At 37.9% G+C, this 22,678-nt stretch overlaps 1 protein-coding gene across 6 annotated transcripts in view; it reads left to right on the forward strand.

Moving 5' to 3' along the window:
* The window catches only part of SPIDR (scaffold protein involved in DNA repair), a 203,068-nt gene that overhangs the window by 170,802 nt on the left and 9,588 nt on the right, over positions 1-22,678 (forward strand). For 3 of the 6 annotated variants that reach the window (XM_066992949.1, XM_048072401.2, XM_048072399.2), the window contains 6 exons: positions 4,731-4,889; positions 14,759-14,846; positions 17,112-17,255; positions 17,345-17,404; positions 20,953-21,151; positions 22,303-22,455. In XM_066992949.1, the coding sequence (XP_066849050.1) occupies positions 4,731-4,889; positions 14,759-14,846; positions 17,112-17,255; positions 17,345-17,404; positions 20,953-21,151; positions 22,303-22,455 (803 nt within the window). The other 3 variants (XR_010829669.1, XM_066992951.1, XM_066992950.1) reach the window with 3 other exon arrangements.

Below are 22,678 nucleotides of genomic sequence, written 5' to 3' on the forward strand. Positions count from 1 at the left end.
ATCTGTTTATGACAAATTTCTGCTGCTTGTTTTCACAAGACTCAGTAAAGGCAATCCCCATACCATCAGTCAGTTCTGGCCTCCCTGCCTTCGTCATCTCTTTGGGTAATTTTTCTTATTCTTTTCTGCTAGAGGACACTGAGGAGTCTGGAAGAGACCAGAGCTGAAGACTTTTGGCACTCTGACCTCTCAAGAAAGTCACCTGCCTGATACAAGGCAGCAGTGTGGAAAGTTATGATTTTTCATGTGTAATAAAAGTAATAGTAAAAATAAATAAAATTATTCTTTACCCATAAAGAGTGACTAACTAGAAGAAGGGCATGGCAGGGTAATCCTGTAATCCTCTCCAGATTTCTACTGGGAGACATTTTGTCCTAAATATCAGCACAGTCATAGAAATTATGCAGAGTAATCAGTCTCATCTTCCCCCAGCTCCCATCCTTGCTCCTGGCTATTAGCAAATTAACAAAATTTTCCCAAGCTTTTGCATGAGACTTACTGTGTCATTACTTTAAAAAAAAAAAAAAAAGAAAAAAAAGAAAAAAGGCTGATCTCTGCCTCACTTTCTTATCATTCTCTATCTTCATCCCCTTTGTTACTACCAATGAGTCATACTTCACCTTTTCCTTAGTCTGCATCTCCCACATTCACTCCTCTACTGGTTTTCCTTCCACCCCTCACTCCTGGAATGAATTCTCTGCTCCTTTGCACGAGAAATTTCTGTTTCCAAAACTATATTTTAAATTCACATCTTACGCAGGGTTGCATCCTATTGTCCCAGAAATAAAGATGGTCCTAATTTCCTCCCTGCCTGAGAACAACTGATAAAAAATGTCAGCGTTCTCCTTTTTTTCTAACAGTTCAGTACCATGCTTCCTGACAAGCCATTGGTAGAAGTATATTTGTGCTGATTATGAGGGAACAACAACAAAAAAAATTGCAATATATATGCATAAAATAAAGATGCTGAATTCCTGGGGACAAATAGTAATTTTGAATTCCCAGCTTGTCTCATAAGTTAGATGTAGGTTTACATCCTGGTAGTGAGCTTCAAAGGGATCAGAAATCATGGAACAAACTATTTCTTTAATCACAGTTAGACTTGCTGCTGAAACTTAATTTGCAAGAACATTTGTTTCAATATGGGAGCAACACGTGAGAAAATAATACAAATTCACTGTTCTAGGAATAAAGTGAAAGCAAGGAAAAAGCCAATGCCAGTGAGGAAGTTAAAGCCATGAATCACCAGCCTCAGAAAGCAGCTGGACTGCATACACACCGTTGGCAGCGATGCTAACAGGGTTCGTGAAATCCATTAGAACAGAACCAGTTTCAGAAGATGTGAGAATGGTTCTCCAAAGGCTTCGCTGAATCTGTTGTGGGATTCAGCTGATTTCATTGTAGTCATTAGGCAGGAAAAACAGTTGTCACTCATTTAGGTACCTGTAGCATTAGCTAGTTAATCAGTGTGAGATGTATCAAGTGATGTTGAGAATATTTCAAGTTTTTGTCATTATTTCATTTGTACTATTTTGTAAAGAGTGCTGAAGCAGGGAACAATTGTGTGTGAAGTTCCATTTGTAGAGTTAGTTTGGGATGTTCCTTACTTTTTAGACTAAAAGTCAGGCATCTGAAGGCTATTTGTGAGATTGTCTTCCAACTGAGTGGATATATTCATTTCACTTTAAATGCATCCTGTAGAGAAATCATGACTACCTTTTGGATACAACTAGAATGAGTGTAGCAGTATATCGGATATCTGTTCACGTGTGGTCTTAATAGAGTATATTTATTTGGAGTCTGTTGCAAGGTGATCTGCTGCTCCGTGTTTCTTCATGACGCCAATAATCATGGACACGTTACTAGTATGAATGGGCACATTAGTGCTACACGCCTTGAGTTACACAGTTCTTCCTCTACCACATATTGAGCTTGGTCATCTGATGACCGTTCCCCGTCGTATGAACTGGGATGTTTTGTGCTGCATACAGTAGACAGCTGGAGAGGGAGCTTTAGCCTCCTAATCCTGCCTGGAAAATGCATCCTCAACTAGAAGTAGTGCTCCATGCAACTTGGAGTTTAATTTCAGAGAGTTCATTTTCACATAGTTGATCTGATGATGGTGGTTATTATTAGACTGCAGTACTTGTTTTTGTCAGACACATTTCCTGTCCTAGCTATTTAAGGTGTCACCATGAAGGTAAGGAAATAAGCAGCCTGGGACCTGGGAGGTTGGGGTTTCCATGTCTGAGAGCAGCCATCTCCTTGCTTGGCTTGAAAGGACTGAGGAAATGCACATTCAGTGACCGATATATTCGGCACCAACCAAGTTAATTTTACTTGGGCACTTAACATGTCCCAGAGGAGTTAATATGAGCCTGGTGCCAGCTAGTCTGAGACTTCCTTGCATTCGGTTATGTCTCACTAAAGACATGAGAAATTCCAGTGATCAGTTAAGAGACTGCTGAACTGATCGGATCTGAGACACTAACTCAGTTGGCCCTTACTTGCTCCAAGATACAAAAGCCTAATTTTTCACAAATAACCGTCACTGAATGTTTTGTTAACATAAACTAAACAATTTGCTTTTTTTTTCATGTTCTACTCAATCTGATTTCAGAAAAGTCCAGAGTGTGTTAGCTTTGTTTTTCCAAACAAAACAAGAGCAAGAGAAGTTTCAGTCCAATCAGTTAAAACTTGACAGAGTTTTTAAGTGCTTGCAAGGTCCTAACATGGCAGGCAACCGTGGTTATTCTGCTTCTGGGCTGTCATGTCCATAGCACAACAGTTTTTGTTCTGATGAGCTGGAGATGACCTTGTGATACCGATCCACAAGGCATATCTCACTTCTTGTTTTACAGAGAAAATAAAACTAGGGATAGAGCTGTTGAAGGTACAGGTTTGTATTGTTAGGCCAGTCCCACTTTCTAGGCTGGGAACATCACTCATCCCACAGATCAGGGTATGTATCCTTACAGCCCACAGCAGCGCTTGTTTTCATCCCGTTTATCATTGCTCAGGGTAGAGGCAGTGTTTCATGGCTGTGAAGGACTTCTTAACACTGACAGGCTGTGGAGGAATTGCACCTAATCTTTCTTTGCCTGGTAAAGACTCTGTTGCATGCATCTCCTGTAGCTAGAGACACAGGGAAAATACGGGGACTTCGTGTTCAGTCACACCACACTCTGCTCCTCAAAACCAGCACTTGAATAGATTCAAGAAATGAGGACTCTCAGCTGGTGCTTGAACATCTGCTGGTGTCTGAGAGGCTTCGTAGTTGTATCCGGTGTAGAATACAGCCCTCTCAAGGGTTTAAGCCAAAGCTAGGCAGTTCTTAATGAACAAGGAAACTCTGACTGATGGTCTTCCGTGTCTAAGCCTCCCTGCTAAGAAAATCCATAGATTTCTTCCAGAGAAATGTAGGTGCTCACTTCATTTAAAATGTGGGTGTTTTTTTTTCCATTGTTTTGTTTTTATTTTTATTTTTTAAGATGTAATGACTACTGTAGGATGCTTTCAAGATTCATATAATGCATTATATGGTATTTTCCAAAAGCAGTTGGAGTTGGCTTGCTGTGAGTGAACAATGGTACTGCTCTGGGGAAGGTAGTTTTGGCATGAACTTTTAAAATAAACCAAATGACAGAAACACAGATTGGTTGAGATTGGAAGGGCCTTCTGGAGGTCATCTTGTCCAACCCCCTGCTCAAGCAGGGTCACCTAGAGCACATTGCCCAGGAATTCTGCTGCCTAGTATGCCTCCGAGTTTTATTACAAATAAAGATATGTGTGCTACCTCAAAGCTATTTCTTGTTGCCATTTGAAAAGTTTCCATGCTTAACTGTCTCTTTTCGGGGCAATTAAACCAATCTTGTAGACAGCAGCCTCCTTCCTCCATGACTCATGCTATCGTTGCTCCTCATCTCAGGTGCAGAATCTTGTGAAATGCATTTTTGACTATCTAAATGTATGACATCCACTGGTTTTTGCCTTATCTGCTATGTCGGTAATATCTGCTCGAAATGCCAGCAAGTTGGTTAGGCAACATTTCCCAGCCCTGGTTTCATAGATTACTTTAATCAAATTGTTTGTTTAGCAGTTTTTTAAATTACCTCCTTAAAACATTCCCTCTGGGCTTCTTCATACCCTACATTGAATTTACTAATCTGTAGTTTCATATTTTTTTCTTTAAAAAAAAAATCTACATTTTACTTTCTTGAATGCTCAGGACTCTTTTAAAGTCAGAAAAAGTGTAGTGCTTGGTTTACCAGTTCCAGTGTTTGTGATTATTACTTGTGAAATATGTTGCTTTGTTCACTTCTAAGCAGATTTTTTATATTTATACACATGCACATATATGTTTGCATCATTGTTCAGACTGCACTGCAAAATTCACCTCAAGTTAGGCAAAAACTTGTCTTTTTTTCTTTATAGGTACACAAAGCATATATCGATTAGCAGTTTTTTTACAGAAGTGTAAGACCCTTATTGTCATTTTCAGTCAGGCTTCTCTGTTTCATGGCCCTGTTACTTCCTGCAAATATACATGGGAAAACCTTCACTGATGTTTGCTTTGTTTACTCATACTGGTATTCATTATTTGGTGGGAATTCTCTAGGTGTTGTAGAGGATAAGTCCTGTTCTGAAGCTGGTCATGTAATTTTCAGAAATTTGCTAACTATTTTTTTTTACGAACGGGAACAAATGAGTAACAGAGGAATGTTTTGCAGGTTATGCCTCCTTGTCCAGGATGCCTATGGCATGTTCAGTGAAGTACAGCTGCAGTCCCTCAGTTCTGCAGAGGACGTTGAACAGTACTGCAGGAGGTGGGAAGGAAAATTCTGCTGTTTGGCTGGAATGAAAATTTTGCAAAGAACCACAAGAGGAAGGTGAGAACAGTTCATGGAAGAATGTGTTGAGCGCTGTGGCAGGCAGAGGTGATCTGCCATTTGATTTATTTGTGTGGTCAATATTCTTTGGAACAACTGAATCAGGCTTTGTTCAATTAAATGTCTTCATTGCCATTTTCAGGACATCAAGTAGGTATCAGTTAGATCCTATAGTACTTGAGCCAACCACGCTCCCAAATCAGCATAAATAAACTGACACACAAATACACACTTAGCAGAGAAAAGAATTTAGAATTGCTTTATACAATGTTTCATAAAATACGAATGTTTTCTTCCTCTTCTGGAGATTCAAAGACTTAAAACATTAGTTCACCTCCTTTTCGTTGCAGGGCTGTTTATTATAGTATGTTTTTCTACAACTCTGTCTAGGCTGGGTTGAAGTTTCAAGCAAAGAATTTCCCTTGGTATATGAGAGCTTAATTGAGTTAGGCCTGTATGGTTTTGGAAGAACAGTTTAAGTTTCTTTAAACATACCCTCCTCCTCCCGCACTCCCGCCTCACCAAAAAAAAAAAAAAAGAAAAAAGAAAAAAACAAACTGCCCCTACCAAACCATAAAAACATTCTTACTTTGGAGTAAAATTGTCCACAGTCTTATAGAAAAATCCCTTCAAATAATTAACAAATTGACATATAGTACCTCTCTAATTTTGTTTGTTCTGTGATTCCTTTTACGTTCTTTAAATGAAATAAAATAAAGTATGTTTAATCAAGAAAAAAAAATCCTTTAAATAGATAATTATCTTACAGAGTATCGCTCTATGGAAAGTGATATGGTATCCACATGGGGAGCTATGTAAATATAATTAGATTGATTTAATTCTCAACATAATTATTCTGGTACAAACATCCTATCTAGATAAGCCTCTGCTATTAGAATGGCTATGATATTTCTGCTGACACTTTTTTCCTGTTGAAAAATGCTGTTTCATCAAAACCAGAATGTTTCACAGAAACATTATCTATTTTGGAGACAGTTTTGTTGGAAGATGTTTTCAGGTCCAGAGGGAGTGAATACTCTCTCATTCTCATTTCATGAAAACTTTCAGAAAGTCTCATTTTTGTTTCACATTGGAACAAAAACAAATTTCAAAGCCTTGAAATGTTTAGCAAAATGGAATTGTTGTTTTCCATCCATCCCTATTCAGTATGCTTTTCTTTTTATGTACTTGCAGTGTTAATTTTCAGATCCTTTGGATTTCAAGCCTACTTGCATTTTTATGGATCTTTAATAACAAACACGTCTTCTTATTTAATTATTTTGTTGGCTTTTTTTTCAAGTTACATTTTTTCCAAACAAATTAAATAATGGCTTTGGAATTCTGGATACAAATGAAGTTTTACAACTGGCTGCTGGTGTTTCCAGTACTTGGCCTAGCTAATAAGAGACAGACTTTTTGTAATGTAAATTCTGTTTCAAAGCAGCAGTAACTTACTTCTGGCTATTCTGAGGCCGATTAGAAGACACACTGCTGAAAATGCTGGTGGCTCAGCTGGAGCTGTGCTGGTGGTAACCCTGCTAGGAAACATGAAAAGAAAACGGCTAGCGTAGCTTCAGGGACAGTGCAGTGGTTAAAACGTGATTTCAATGTACAAGATGGGTGGGTGAGGGAATTGTTTAGGGATTTATTTCTTTCTTAATTGTTCCAGCCTAAGTTCTGCTTTATAACTTGTTATTACTTTTAAGTGTCAGGACACGTTTTGTGTCATTCTAGGTGTGATGGAAACCACAGTAAAGCCATAGCTGAAATGAATTTAAGGGAGTGCTTATTCACACAGGGCATAATTGGGCAGTAGAACTTATTGCCACTGGATAAATGGGTTTCCAGAGCCAGTGGTATATCCGAGCACATGATAGGATATGCCTGTGAGTGCCCAACCTTGGCTTGCAGCACATGACTGAAGAAGAACTATGTGGTCTGCCCTGCAAGAAAGACTGCTGCCTTTTTTTTTTTTTTTCCCAGAACACCAATTACGTTTTGGAAGGAGACGGCTCTTAAACTGTTTGTTTCCTGGAGTCTGACAGTGGCTTTTAAAATGGATAAAAGGGAATAAAATATAGGAAATATGAGGGAAGAATCATGACTTTTTCTCTGCCTTGAAGCACATGATCTGGAGAAAGCCAACCATGGCTAATAAGATCCCATATGTGCATGTTGTCCCACAGTCATATGGACTGTAATCTCTCTTACAGAGTGCTTCCTCAGTCCCTCTGTGAGTCAGGACATTTTAATTTATCAGGTACAAGAGGTTCTTGAGCTATTTGTAACAGTGGAGCACTGTTATTGTTCAAAAAAATTTCCAGGCCATCATCCATCCTCATCATCAAGTATTTAATTTAAAGTACATCATTCCAGCAAATGCAGTTTTAAGATCACTGTTGTAAGCTGAAGTTACATTTCAAGAACTGGAAGTCTATTATAAAGGGTATTTTGCATCCAGGCAACAGCCTGGCTGTAAACCTGACTTGATTTTTGGAATTGACCCATCCTGTAAGATGAGAGAGAAGAACCAAACCCTTTTCTCCTCCTGACACGAAAACGTTAGTGTTCCAAAAGAAAAGTGGGTTATGAACTTATACAACCACATCCTGTCTTGACCAAGAATGACCCTGTGAAAAATTCGAATTATAGTCATCTTACATTGAAAGAAACACTGTCAATGCTGAATCCCCATATGCTTTAACAAATACCAGGGAGATAGCTCTAAAGGGTCATGAGATCATTTGAAGGTCTTTTCATTGATTTAGATGGTTTTCAGAACAAGTCCCAAACCACACATAAAACACACTCCCCCAAGCCTTTGCTGCAAGAAATCTTGCCCTTGGTATACATAGAGGAAGTGGTGTTCCCCTTTGCAGTCCAGTTTCTGGCAATCCCATAAGACAGATGAACGTGGCTGAGTCATGGTGAAGCAGCCATGGTTTGTTCAGCCTCGGATTTACAGCAGTTCTCCCAGTCTGTTTTGAGGCTATTGAGTAAGGTGGGTATCAGTACTGTTGCAGCTGAACTAACAGCACGTATGCGGTTCAGTGTCTGTTTCCTGACACCTTTTCTCTTCACCGTCTCGTTCTTACTTGTCCCCTGTACGACTGTTCCTTGACCTGCACACTAGTGTCAGCAGAACAGGGAGTTGTGCCAGTGTAAAGAGAGAAGACTGATAAAAGTTCATTGATCTACCACTGGTAACGTTTGATCCTTAGGGGTGTATGTTCTCTCTCTTGTCCTCCCGCTGTCTCACATGTCAGTCTTATAAATTTAGCCCCTTGAGAAAGAGGAAGTGAGATTTCTATGGTGTACTGCTAGAAACAGAAATATTGGTTAAAAATCAGTGTGCTGTACAAAAATATGTAACCTTCCTATTTTAGTAGATCCCAGTTATTTAAGGATGTCCAGTATAACCAGTAACTAAATGGGCACAATTAGATGCAGGGACTGAGCACTCACTAAAATGTCTCAGGAATAACCTATAAATTGTCATAGTGTGCTGCTTCCTACCAGAACTTAATTGCAATGAGCTGGGATAAACTTTGTAGTTAGATATCTATCTTTATCGACCAAAATATTAGTTTTATATTATTAGCCCTGACTGGCGTTCCACACAGAATAATAATTTGTGTTTTGATAATTTGTGTCTTTTCATCTGATTTGCCAAGCACTGAGTTGTTTTACTGGTAGAAAGGTAGATGAAAAGGCATCTTTCAAGGTAGAAAGATGAAGGGTTTCTATTCAGCAGAACAGAAAAATTTACACCAATTTAAAAATGGAAGGGTAGAGGGAGAAATGCTTTAATATGTAATTAACACAGAGTATCAGTACCAATTTTGTCCCTAAGTTAAAAAAAAAAAAAAAGCTTAATGAATTTCAGGAAAAGGTTAATAGATGTGACTGTTGCATGGATAGTGTAAAATCCACATTTACATTGGATAGGGTAAAATACTTTGAAGGATACCTCAACTCCTGCGCTTTGGCACATGACTCCACCATTAATTCATGGCAGGTTTTTCCATAAATTTTGCTCTAATATTTGCTGTTTCCCTCTAAACTAAGTAGACCCTGAGTATTGAGGTCATCCACCAGTGTTATGTTTCACTGAAAAATTTATGTGCTTTCAAGTAAAGTTGGCTTCTATTGTTTGTCATTTTAAACTTTAAAATGTTAAGCACCGCGATGTGAAATCTTCCTGTGTTGGTCCCAATCTGTAGTACTGGTCACTATGTAGCCCAACAGTTTTCTTTCCTTTTTTCCCCCTGTATTTTTTTTTTTTTTTAATTTCAGTCCCATAATTCTCTGGCCTGTATCAATCACCTTTTTCCACTATTCTTCACTGTATGCTTTCTCTTCTATTTTGCTTTACACTCAGTAAAGAGAGGACCACTGCTACCTGCTATTAAGGAAGGCGTTTCAACTGCTGGATGTTGACAGGAAATGTAACAGTAAGATTTCTCTACAGAGCAAGGATATCATAACTTCCTTCCTTTCATTTTCCCTCCTCCAAAAAGACTGCCATCTAAAAGAGCCACCTACATCTCTGAGGTTTTGAGGTCCTGAAACACTTCAGTAATTGCTGTGGTTAAAGGTTGAGTTCCATTTAAAGCATAATTTAAGTAATTACATTAAAATTTTGAATATTTATATGCATTTCTAAATTGCTTTTAAGGACTATTTTTGTGTCAGAAATTAAGGGTTTTTTTTCTTCAGTTTTCTTCTCTTTAACAAGCACTGACTGCTGCTTAGATCTTCAGTGCTTCTATCATGAGTCTGTTCAGTAACCAGCACTGTAGAATGAAACGGGCTTATTCATACCGTGTCAAAACTCCTTTTATATTAGATTTTTAGTGTTTTAATGTAGCATGACTAAGTTCTAATTTACTAAAGAAGACACATTTATTAAAGTATGTAAATATTTTTTTCAGCAAAATAATTTAATATATCTAAAAAACTCAGTATTTTGACTGAGATGCTGTTTTAGTAGGCTCAGATTTTTACTTTGTTTTTGTTGCTTGTATTACTCAAGCCTGAGAAAATACTGTGTTGCTTTGCTTGTGTGCTGCAAGATCTTAATAGGTAAATGAGACGTAGAGCTAGCCTACGGCACCAGCTTTGTATTTGGATTGCTTGTCTTCTGACAGTTCAGGCTTACGCATTGTAGGCAATTGTTACTGAATTTCTTTCTAGCGTTGAGCAAAGAGATGATTTATAGAGAGCTAGGAATTGCTTTATTTTTGAGTTCTTAATATTGAGACTGCAACAATACTTATCTGAAACTGTCAAAGAAAACTCTCTGGGTTTAGACTAAAATTGGAAGAGTAGGAGAGGAGGAAACAGAGAAGTGCTAAGTCTTGAGATCTTGGAGCAAAGCTGTGGAAGATGTTGGAGGAGAATCCTAGTCTTCCTTCTGCTCCCCTACTGCAAACCTTACTCAGCCTTTTTTCTTTCCTAGCTACAGACATTGTTTTCCTTCTTAAACTTCATTTGCTATTTCTGATATTCTCTCTGTCATTTGCCCCTTAACCAGTGGTATGGTTATTAATATGGAAAAATCCCCCAAAATGTGATCAAAAATCATAGCAGCATAGCTGTACTGTTAAAAAGTTGAGCCAGGCGTGTCACACACAGCTCCTGGACCAGAACTGCAGATGAAACTTCATGCTTGTGAGAGAACAAACAAAATCTTCTCACTGAATTGTGAAGTCAGTTGTCAGATCAGAGTATTGTTTTACATTATAAATGCCTAGTATACCTTCAGGAACCAAAACTAACTAGTGAAATGCTGCTTTGAAAAATTCAAAGTTTGAAGTTGCTTGATTTTTGTAGTATAGCTTGTAGTATAAAAAGGATGAAATGTCCACAGGATCAGAGTAGGTGTACTGAGACTGTAGGTTCTGGTTTATCACTTTACTGTGTCTCTAAATAAAATTGCAAGGACTTTTCTCTTTAATTTGTGTATTTTATCAAAACTCAGAGTGCAAATGTGCATGCTTGTGTGCACATATGAATGTATGCCATCTGACTATTCAGTGAAGGGCAAAACAAGCCAGAAAAGTTAGCAGAAGGTGACTTCTGTCTCCTGTTGAGCTGTGAAACTAAGGAAGGTGGTTAGATGAGCAAATGAAAGCAACTTCTGCACAGGGCAGCACAGTTATCAGCTATGGCAAAAAGTGTTGGGAGGGAAAAATAAATGCTATTTTATTAGTATCAGCCATTGTCTTTCAGTAATTTTTCTACCAGGTAGTTTAAGATGATTTATTAATAGGTCAAGATTAATTTCTGCACATGCTGCATGTAGATTTTGCCTTTTCTCAGGCATGTATTTAGCCTGTTTAACACTATGAAATCTTTTGAATTTTCTGATTGCTGTCTGGGTACGTAGCAGGCAGTTTGCATTTGTGGATACACAGAAAAGACATACCTCAGTTCAGCAAGCAAAGTCTCAGCTGAGAGGAATGCCTTTTATGCATATAGCATAATGAAAAATAATCAAGGATACTAAGAATAATTACTTTGCATGTGATGTATACGTGCATATGTCTCTGTGTATAACAGTATCATTGTATATAAGCAAAGCCTGAAGATGTGGACTTACAGAAGAGAGGGATACCTGTATATAGAGGAATGTCTGTCCGAAGTTCATACTTCTGCAAAAGTCAATACTATAAAACTTTATTAAAGTTACTGGTGGTCTTGCTATGTTGGTGATAAACAGTGGATGGAAACATGTTTAGTATGGGTGACATTTTTTTTTTTAACCAAACATAGATTTTGGTTTGGCATGGAATTAGCAAGCTTGATCTGTTATTTAGAATCTGATAGGTGACTTCTGTCCTTCTCCTGGGATGAATTTAGTCTTTTTTTTTTTTTTTTCAAAGGAAGGTTATAGAATATTACAGTGGAGTCCTTGTCTCTTAAGTAATAAAAAAGTTATTAATTAAAATAACTCAGTATTTTAATGGTTAAAAATATTTTTTTATCCTTGTGCCTGGTTCTTTTCATGCCTTACTGTACTTTCCTTTTTTTAGAAGTCTGTCCTTTTGCTATCAAAATGATTTTATATATATTTTTCAAAATAGTGCCTAGTAATTACTCTCACAGAGCTAAATCATTAAGTTTTTATTTTGTCTTCTGTAATGAGAAAGGCTCTTTGTGCACGTCGGGGCTAACCAAGTCCCTTCACTGAAGCACAGAGCCAGCTGTTCATGGCCTGTCCTGGTTCTATAGCTGAAGAAGGATACACATATTGGATAAAATACGCCCATTGTTCAAGTCAGATTGAAGTGGGATTTGAGTGTTGCATGGCGAATAAAGAGAATGGATTTTATTCTTTCTGCGAGGATAATGATTTTCTGCAGAGGAGGACACAATGTCTTGCCATTTCTCTGCTGTGGTTGCCCCCCTCACTCTCCCTTCTGTTAAGTCAAAGTCCGTAAATGTAAAGAGTTAACTTTCCTGGAGGCCTGTGAGGTGGAGCGAGGGGGGAGCTCCTCAGGGGGGAGACTGTCTGATACACCCCCTGGCACGTCAGTGACAGCTCCAGGACTTCCCTGTCCACAGAGGAGAATCCCCCCGTCCCCACATGATGTGATCGGGAACTTGCGGATTCCTTGGGTGGCAAATGTCCTTGTGGTTCGCCTGACTGGAGTCAAAGAAAAGGATGAGTCCAAGATGTGCAGGAGACACTCGCTTCTGGGAGACACTGCTCGTCTGCCTGTTTGTAAACAAATGCTGCGATTTAGTAATAATTAAGTGCTGCTAGTTCCAGCAATTGGTGAGCTTCTCCAAAAGGACACAAGTGATTGAAGACAATGTACCGTGTGTTGTAGGTATTCTGATGTGGGGTGACAAGCTAGAAGAGAGCTGGACATTAAAAGACAATTTCATGTCCCTTGTGCAAACTTAAAAATCACCGAGAGATCAATGTAAGGTCTGTGCGGAGATGTAATTACATCTCAGCTGCAACAACATAGCTTCTTTGCCGTAAGTTGATAAATACATGATCTCTGAGTACACAGACACAAACACAAACAGTTTGTGGTATGTTAATAAATGCATTCTGCCCTCGCCCTTCTGCTTAGTGTTGTGTGAGGAATGCCACCTGTGTAGCTGCCCTAGTCGTACAGAAGGCAGCTCTCTGTTTTTGTAACGCTCCTTCTCCATGTCCCAGCGAACAAGACCAGTTTGCTTCACTGAGCGTTGGCCCTCCTGCAACTGTAGAAGATGTCGCTCTGTGTGATACAAGATAGAAAATGTTGCCATATCATGGGGTCAAGAAGTGGTCATTTTCATGTAAAATCTCTTTAACACCTAAGAAGTGTTCTTTTGTATGTTGTAATGTTCTGTTAAAAACAAGGCACAAACCTTAAGTCGACAGTGCCATGTAAGGCAGGAAGTCCTCTTTTGTACGAGGGCAGCACGTTTGTATTTCTGGTCTGTTTGTTAGCATGGGGAGCACAACTACAGATAGCAACACCATCTTTTTAATCTGACAGTTTGTTACCCGAACCTTGAACCAAAAGCTTTATTCCACAAGATCCAGTCTTGTGGACTGGATATCCACTCAGTCTCAGATATTTACCTTCATAAAACTTCTTACAGTGTTGGTCCATAGACATCAATGTAGAAAGAAGCTCACTGCCTATAGATACCCAAGGTGTAAGCACTTAAGGATCAAAAGAAGAACAAGGGAAATACAGAAATAGATAAACTTAAGCAGAAGTGAGATAAAAGCAGAACTTTAAAGGAGATCTTCCATGACTCCTTGGAGAGAAGCAGCATATTGCAGCATGCTTCAGACCAGTACAAGAGTATGCCTGTTATTTCTTCTAGGTGTTTTGTTCAGAGGCTAAGATTAGCTTTAGCAAGTTTTGGACTTGCTAAAACAGAACTGTTTCAGAAGTAGTGGCTTTCATAATTGGAGGGACAGGCAATTCATTCTCAGAGGCAATGTGGGGTTAAAATCCAGCTCTCTGTGCTTTGACTATTCAGAACATGCACAGAGAACTAGGACAAGATAACTGAGAGCTTTAACTCAGAAATGCACACCTCTTCAAGTTGGTTATCTGTGGCTATTTCCCCTCCCTCAGCTATTTTCTTGGCCTCTCCCATGGATGTTTCTGCTTTTACTGCATGATGACGCATCAACTGACAAGCCAGACACCGAACTGCTGCAAATTACAGCTTGGCATGCTAAAGCTGAAGAGTTTGCAGCAGTTCACCTTAACATGCTGGGCTGTTGATCCTATGTTTGTTTCTAAACTGAAGGTGGAGAACTTGAAAAAGAAAGAAATAAAAATCATAACTAAGTGAGCAGCTGTGTGAGAAAGAGACGGTTCTCTGCGCATTGGTACTCCAAGGCCTGGGTGTATTTCAGATAAAAAAATCTTGCCTGTTTCTCTGCTCGTATCTGATAATCGCTAACTTTCCTGATAGCAGTGGCAATCAGCAGTTAGAGAAAAGCAAGAAATAAAAATGTTAGAAAGAAAACATTTTGTCAATCTATCAGTTAAAATAGTTAAAAGCTATTTTTTAAAAAAGTAGTCCGTGTCCTTCGCAAGCTAGCATTTACCCACGATCTCCTGGATTTTATCATGTAGCAGGCTGTTCATGGCAAAGCATTAAATATGAGTTGCTTGTTGCTGAATGTGTTGCATCCCTTCCCTCCCTCTCTACCCTGCAGCAGAAATGATGGAGGTTTAATTAGACCAAATCAAAACCAGCTTCTAGAAAACAAATATGATTTAAAATTGTTTTCATAATCTTGCAATGGTATAAATTATATTTCTTAATGAATCTTTTTAATGTAACGTACAACAGGGAGAAACATTCTAAACCTGATTTTATTGGTCTTTTTGAAGGGCATTAGGACTTTTTAGTCTGATTGACAGCTTATGGCCTCCAGTAGTGCCTGTAAAAGTTCCTGGACAAAGTCAAGACCCTGAAATGGTAAGTCTTGTTATTATGGAAATGTGTTCTTTCACTCACGATTACTATTTTTCTTAGTAGTGTAATCAGATTTATTTTGGGTATCAGATTCTTGCCCTCTCTTTATTTAGCTACTGAGTGTTGTTTTACTGGTTCTAAGCTAACCTGAGGCACTCTGGATCAGCAGCTTCTTTCCAAAATGATGGGTAGTTTTCTATTAATCCTCTAGAGCTAGGGTGATAGAATGGCCAGACAAATTACTCCTCTCCTCTCCTTTCCTTGCAGGAGGAAAGAGATATTAGCTGGCTCCACGCTATCTGAGAAATCTATATACAGTGATATTAACTCATTCTTTTTAAGTTCTTTTCTGGAGATTAACTCCAGTGAAGACAGACTGACTGCTGGAATTAGGTCTCGTTCTGGCTGACAGTTGTCCAATGTGAAGACAGTCGAAAGATGAACACAAAAATAATCTGCTAGAAGATAATGAATGTTTCTGTGATTTTGGGAGGAGGTGGAAGTTCCTAATGTGATGTATTGAAATGGATTTGAAGTATGTTACTGTACATTTGCAAATCTAAATTTGCATATTTAATTTTCATTTAATTAGCTTTTGTATTTGAAAAGGAGTCATGTCATATCGAGTGGCATTTTGGTAACACGAGGTCATTTGAGAAGCTTCTTGTTAACCAAGTACTTGTGCTGTCCTGCTGTTCTTGTATAGCTGTTCTTTGGGGAAGAAGTTTGTGGTATTAAAAGTCTGTGTTAGAGCCTAGAGGAGTCAATCAGGATGCAAGTTCTCATAAAGCAGAAAAAGCTGAAAATAAACAAGTTTCAAAACCAGAGGACATAAAAGGTGGATATTGCTAGTTGTTTCTAGTTATTTCTAAAGTCTGAGAATGTTTTCGCTGCAGTGTGCAGTGTTCTTTGGATTGTACGGGGATTTGTGTTGAATAATAAAAAGTTCAGACCTTGGTTGTAAAACCAAGACTGAAACTGAGTGAAACTGCTGTTGTCTCCTTGGTTCTCCCTTTCATATAGACATTTCAGAAGTCTCAGAGGAGCAGATTGTTTTGTGTGTTAAAATACTGTGGACAACAGAATAGGAATATCCACGGATGGATCAAAGCTCTTAAATGTTCTTCAACATTGTTATGACATTCATTTGTTCTTCATTTTCTCTATTAGCAATCTAGAAATGGAGGAAACTTCCCATAATCATTCAATTTACACCCTGTCACGGGTTTGAAATACTAATTCATTCTACAGAGGATCAAGCATATTCTACTGCTGCAGGTTTTTGGCAGAATGCGCTTTTTTAAGTGAAGTACATTTTTTGTGGTACAAACAGTATAGCTTTCACACAGTTTTATGGAAGCATATTTAATCATAAATACATAAATAATATTGCCAATACACTGATAAAGTTGCTTGGGAAGAACAGATCTGTGGCACTGATTTATTTTTAGCCATATGTACCTTCAGGTACCTTTTTAGTGCCATCAGAGGCAAACAAGAATATGGGTTGATGTCTTTTTTTTTCTTATGCAGACGTTTTTTAATGAGTGGGCAGCTGTCTTTAGCAGATTCATATTTCTCAAATTAAACACTTTATTAACTATAAACATAGCTAGAAGAATATTTACCAGATCAAAAAAAAAAATCTAGCAGGGTCTTTGATTTCTCAGAAGCCTTTCTCTTTCTTTGACTGGAGATTGATAAAGTTGTTACGTCACAATACTTTTTAAGGGGGGGAGAAAAATCTGGCATAACACAAGAAGAGCAGTTCTTGTAGTTGTTGAGTTCCTGTTCTTCATTATCTCCTTGTGCTGTCCTGGATTTAATTTGGCAGCTTTAAAAGTTCTTCATCTGTTTACTATCACAAAAACCCACCCACATGCAAAAGTCCCCAAATCTCAGAAAAGTTATGGATGTTAAAAAAATAAATAATCAGGGTACTCCTACCATGTAATAAAAAAATACAAAAACAATCACCACCTTGGAATAGCTGCAGTGTTTGCCAAGTGTGCCAAATCATGAGATGTTTTTATGATGAGGATCAATGTCAGATTATGGAAAGAATGATACACACAAGCTGATTTCACTTATAACTTGCGAATGTTGTTTTATTAACTCAGCTCCTACTTCAGAGAGTCATTATTTTGTTTTCCCATCACTCTTAAAATGTAAATTGTGTGGTTCATTTTGGCTATCATTATAAAACCTGACTGGCCGCATTGAAGTGCCTTTTTTAATGTTACATTTCTTTTCCTTATTTTTTAATAGATGACAACTAATCTTCCTCCTCCCAGCTTCTGTTACATTCTTACTGTTCAGTCTGGTGAAGTACATGTGGAAGTGGATGAGGAAGAGCAGATTTCTAATTTGTATCAGCCACCAGCTGTTCGTGGTCTGAAGGAAATTCTTCAGGTAGTCTGCTTTAAAAGTCCGATAACAAATGCTTTCTACCACTGCATTTCTTCTTGTCTCATTCCCTGTTTTTGTACCATTATTTTCAGATCGATGGTTGTAATGAGCGTTGTAGCTTTTGGGCACGAGTGCTATACCTGAGGCTGCAGGTAATCTTTTCACTTAGTGAAATAAAATCAACTTAATGTATGTGTGAAGAGGCCAGCATTTATCTTGTTTAGGGGAAAGAAAAACTTCGTGCATTATCTTCAAGAGCTACATGAGCAGAATTATCACCAGGTCTTGTGAATGGGTAAGATGAGCTGCATCTTACTGCAGTTGAAGCTGCATGGTTTCAATCCCATTTACTCTAGAAGGTGAATTAAACTTGAATAACTTTGTATCTAGTTAGAAATAATATTTCACTCTAGTAAGGAAGCTTACAGAAAGTTAATTGAGGCTTGCAATGAAAATCAATGTACTGTCCTTAGATACATAGCAAGAAGTTCCTGGGCAGTTGAATGGGGATAGAATTGAACAGATGACGGTTATGTAAAAATACAGTTTTTCTCTCTGCATGCAAGTGGGTGGACTATTTTTGTTGACTTCAATAGAAGCCCCTCAGGCAAATTTGGCTTTTTTGGTCCAGCTAGTAGAAAGGAGGAACTCTTAGGTAAATACATCTGCCATCCATACTGTGTTGGAAAGCTTATAATTATGTTTTATTTATTTGTTTCTGAACGATGCTACAATTTTCTTTCAAAACGTTGCTTACTCCCTCAGTAGTTAAAGGAATTTTTTGTTGCTGATTTATTTATTTTTTCCTGGCGACTGGATCCTCAGTACAGCCAGCCCTGAATTCTGGTGGAGAATAATTTGCAATTGTCCATCAGCTCCACAAGAAACGAAGTGTGAATCAAAGCATATGGACCAAAGACAAAGAAATTCCAAAACGGCCAGCAAAATAGCTGGGGATGCTTCCCACCAGTGTGAGACATAAATTTAGTTTGGTCTTGTCCTCTTGCTTCAAAAGCCAATGAGTTGTGATTTGATTTTGTGGCAGGGAGTACTTCTAGCTCCTGCGGTGAGGGGTATCTCTTGTCACTCTGCAGTGTTTTCTCTGCCAAGTGTGTGCGGAGCATTTACTAACATGAGAGCAAAGCTTTTGCAAACGTGGGAAATTATGTCTACCTTGATGGGATCTTCAGGCTGCTAACAGAAAGACAGACACGTACATGTGTGGACTTCTGTTTCCAAGAAGCCTGTTCAATTTAAATAAATAAATTACAGACTAGTGGTATCCTACCCAAGCATTGTTATATTTAGGTACATCTACCTATGTCTGAGACACTGGGGTTCTACAGCATTCTTGTGTAGAATCACTTCATCACTAAATTAGAGAGAAGAGGAAGTATGCAGGAGCAGTTGTGACTTTGAAGAGTGGAAGCTTATCTAACAGGAAAAATTATAATTTCTATAATTTCTTCGTCCTACTAGGAGGTTTACTGACTGTTTTTCATTTAGTGAACGGTAAGCACTAGATTTTCATGAGTGAATATGACTGCTCATGAATTCTTTGAAAGTAATACTGGAAAAGCAATAGCAATCTTCTTTTTCTGTAATACTGCTGGATAACACTTCTGGATCACTGCTCTAGAAACGTAAAAGGTATTTACCTGCTGTTAGTGTATCACTTTCCTAATCGTTCCAGAAGAAGGTCATGAACAGCAGCTTGTTTACTGCAGTTACCTTTGCCTTCATGTGCAAAATATCAAGTTATAATATGTGAGCTAGGGACCACAGTTTGGTTCATTTAGCAGGTCTGTTATTATTAGGTAATCTGCCACAGGAGTTAAGTCAAATGTACTTTAAAAATAATATTTATTCTACATAGCAAGAGTATCCTGAGATGCTTCGTTTGTGCGAAGCAGGAATGGAAATATGCTTTTCTTATTACTCAGAATCTGTGCTGTGGTACAGAAGGAATATGAGGAAATATATTCCATCTGTGGTTAAGGAGCTGTCCTTCCTTATAACTCAATCCTGCTGCTATTTGTCTGTTGTGTCCTTTCTGTTCAGAACAAATTGTCACACATAGCAAGATGATGATTTTATACTAACTTGTGATTTTTTGCTGTTATTATTATTTACTTTTTGGATGATTCTTCTGAAAGCCAGCTTTTAATATGTTAGGAATTCTCATGGGACAGCTGCAAAAAATCTTTCTTTTGAAGATACTTTAATGGTATCTACACAGAGGAGGTACCCAAATGCATACAGTTTTTAGGAAAAGGAACAATGTAAATGCAATTGGAAGCATATATTAAGGCAGGACCATAATATCTGAGTTATAAATTTTACCAGCCATTATTTCTAATTACTGCATTTGTTCTAAGAGCTCCTAGCATGAACAAAAAGTTAATTTTAGTCTGGTTAATGCTTTCAGGGTTTGAACTCAACTGAAGACAAAAAGTTGGGGTTCTCATTGCATTACTTTATGCTAGAGAAATGCAACTTCGAGAATAAAATACTTCTGTGATATGTCTCTCCAATCCTTGTAGTATTTAAATTTCATTGGAATGTTTTAAGTATAATTTTTTTTAAGGAACAGACTAATAATAACAAGGTAGAATAGTAACAAAGCCTTTTTATAAAATTAAGAAAGTAATTTAATTTCAGTTAAATATTTTAAAATATTAGGATCTTCAAAATTACAAGTTGTTTGGACTGGTAAATGTGCAATGTGCTCTGTTATTAAACTTGTTTTTCCTAAAGTATGGGAAAATTCACATACATGTAGATATTATAGAAGTTATGTTAGAAAAAAGGAAGAAGAAGAAAAGCACAGATTGTGAAATTGTTTGGCTTTTTAGAGATCCTGGACTAAACACTGATGTCTACATCATGTCTGTGTAATCTGTCTTGCTCATCATACCAGTATGAAAATTAAAAAAAAAAAAAAAAGTTATTATGAATAGTGTGAAATTATAAATTAGTAGTAACTATTTTCAGATATAAAGCCTGGCATTAAATTTATTTTTTTTGTTTGTGACATCACGAATTTTGATATACCTTAATTTAACTACACCAGAGTATTTTCACACCTGTCTTAGAAAACTTACATTGTCATTGTGGATTCTTGTGTTTCTTAATTATGAGTTATATTCTTTACTACTTCTATGTATCATTCAAATATTTGGAGATGTGTTTGTTCAACAAAAAGAAAAACCTACGGCTTTGTAACTGCAGTAGCTATCCACTGCAAGGACTGGAGTTTTTGAGGATCAGATAACAGTGCATGGAAAATTTGCTCACACAGCTAAATAACATTAGTAGTAGTATTAGCCTTTCTTTTTTTCCAAGGGAAAAATTATGCAAGAGTTTGTTCATAAAAATGGCCAATTAACTTTTTATAAAATATATTTTAAGATCCAAGTGAGTTATGGTAAGACATGAGAGTTGATAGTGGTAGAGCAAAGATCACAGTGGGTCAATCTTGGAAGGTTAATATAAGGTATAGGTGTTAGTCCTCATCTGCATTAAGGAGTAATGAGGAATTCCAATAAAACTTTAACTCATTTTTATGTACAGGCCCTAAGTGTAGTAATGTGTCAGTTTTATTAGTTGCTTAAAGATGAAGATGTTACTTTAGTCTTTCCTTCTAAAAATTAATGACTACATTCCAATTTATTGACTTACTTATTTTTTAAAATCGTAGACAAAACACAGTGTTCCTACAAATCAAAGAGAGATTTTGTTGTTTGTGACTGACTTCACATTGCAAGACGTAGCTCACACAATTCCAAAAGTTGTTGCTGTGTCAGTTGCTGCATCGTGCGTTCTCAGTACGGAAATCATAGAAGCTCTCAGTGTTGCCTCGCGACTCATCTTCTTCAAGGATGCCCTGTGGGGAAATGGTAAGCTTTACATGTGGTTTTGAAGCAGTTGGAATTGAACTGAACTAACACCCTAATCTATAACGCGGTAATACGTGGCCTACAGAGACTTTCACTCTCAGTTGAAGACGAAACGTTACAGGTTTGGGATGGGCAATTTGAATGGGGTTGTAATTAGAAGTTTTCTGTGAGGTTTCTTTTTTGTATTTTTGGTTATGTCTCCTATGAAAGTGAGAAATGAAATTATCTTACTGTATGTTCACCGGTATTTCTGTCAGTCTTCCTTGATGACTGTTGAATCTAAAGACCAGTATCAATCAAATATGCTAGCTGACAGAAGACTCAGAAACAGTAAACAACTTGGTTTCATTTGTTTTGGTATTCTTGCAGAGACTTGTTTTATTGGGCTTACTGCCTCTAAAAGGAGTAAGACAATGAATCTAGAGACTTGCATGTCCCTAGACACAGAACTTCTACAAACTACCATATACCATCTCAGCTGTGAGAGCCCTTCCCACCATACAGGTTCTGTGAGGCAGTTCACTCTGCATTCATTTTTAGTTGCTCATAAAAACGAGGCTCACCCGTCATTCTGTGTGGTGCATCCGTGTGGAGAGGTGTAATTCACATCTCCTGCCTTCCCTCACTTCCAAAAAGCAAGTGGATGGGAAGTACCAAACTGTGTAAATGGCCGTGTGTCCTGTTGCTGCATCTGCTAAATAGTTTGTTTTCCCTTACTAGCTGAGGTCGTACTGGTTTCGTGCTAACAGAGCCACACACCTCTGCTTTGGAGAATAAAGTACTGCATGGATCTATTCTTTGTAATCTTTAAAACAAAGTAAGACCACCTTGAGGGGTGTCCAAGCTTATTACTGGGGAAGAGACAGTAACTTTGTGTTTGCAGTGTGGTACAATGCTGTCTGCATGGAATCTGATTCTCCTTTGCCATGTTAGAATTTTTTAAAAAATCTTTTCCCCGGGAGTCGCAAGGTGTAACAAGAGCATGCTGCATGTATCACTGCAAGCAAAATATTTTGTCATTGAGAAAACCTGATGGAGTCTGTCCATCTGTTTAGTAGCTGGCAGAAATCATTGTCTTTATTGGCCATGACAATTATCATGGTCACCTTTTTCCCTGTTACTGTACTGAGTTGAAATGTCTTTGTTGGCAGGTAGGATTATTTGTGTTGAACGTACTGTTCTCTTATTACAAAAGCCTCTTTTGTGCTCGGCTGCCGGTGCTGACCTCAGTGAGCTGCCTGGCCCTGTCAAACTCGATGAGCTGGATTCTACCACACAGGCCAATTCCATTTGTGCTGTGAGAGGTTCGTATGGCCTTTTTTTGAAATGAATGTGGTTAATTATTCGTGTTCACTTTAATCTTTCAGGTCCTCGTATTGATTTCTTGCACAAACAGGGTGCAGGGATAAAAAAGTACAGTATTGCTGTAGATCATTAGGATATGTAAGTTTTTATGCTCCTTTGTGGGCTCCATTTGTCTTTTGCTGGCCAAGCTCTGCCTGGCTACTGCTCCCCCTCGCTGATGCC

Source organism: Anser cygnoides, chromosome 2, assembly GCF_040182565.1.
Source record: "Anser cygnoides isolate HZ-2024a breed goose chromosome 2, Taihu_goose_T2T_genome, whole genome shotgun sequence".
NCBI lineage: Eukaryota > Metazoa > Chordata > Aves > Anseriformes > Anatidae > Anser > Anser cygnoides.